Below are 396 nucleotides of genomic sequence, written 5' to 3' on the forward strand. Positions count from 1 at the left end.
CAGCCGCCCCCCCGCACCCTGTGGGCTCACTGGGCTGGTGGATCAGCAGGTCCTGCTTGACAGGGCGAAGCAGGGCCTCTGGAGGCTCGGGTTGTCCTTGGCACCCAGAGGATGTGGAGTGGGTGTGAGGCAAACACAGCCGGGACCCTTTTCTCTCCCATCACTCTGGGGTTGAGCAGTGGAGGCAGGCCAGGAGGAGGGGACTGCCCCAGGGTCCTCTCCTTCCCACCCTGCTCCCGAAGGCAGGAAGGTGCTGCTGGGGGAGGCATTTCTCCAGCCCCCCATCCACGCTGCCCCGTCTGTGTTGCAGAAGCTCCCGTTCACCATCCCGGAGCTGGTCCAGTCCTCGCCGTGCCGCAGCTCGGACGGCGTGCTCTACACCGGCACGCCGTGCCT

The 396-nt window shown here is 66.9% G+C and overlaps 1 protein-coding gene across 1 annotated transcript in view; it reads left to right on the forward strand.

The window, feature by feature from the left end:
* The window catches only part of LOC104498615 (serine/threonine-protein kinase/endoribonuclease IRE1-like), a gene marked incomplete at both ends in the record, with an annotated part of 7,224 nt that overhangs the window by 971 nt on the left and 5,857 nt on the right, over positions 1–396 (forward strand). The window contains one exon of the mRNA XM_010142016.1: positions 311–383. Coding sequence (XP_010140318.1) covers positions 311–383 — 73 coding nt within the window. The remainder of the gene's footprint in view (positions 1–310; positions 384–396) is intronic.

This window comes from Buceros rhinoceros, unplaced genomic scaffold (assembly GCF_000710305.1).
Source record: "Buceros rhinoceros silvestris isolate BGI_N320 unplaced genomic scaffold, ASM71030v1 scaffold21418, whole genome shotgun sequence".
Classification (NCBI taxonomy): Eukaryota; Metazoa; Chordata; class Aves; order Bucerotiformes; family Bucerotidae; genus Buceros; species Buceros rhinoceros.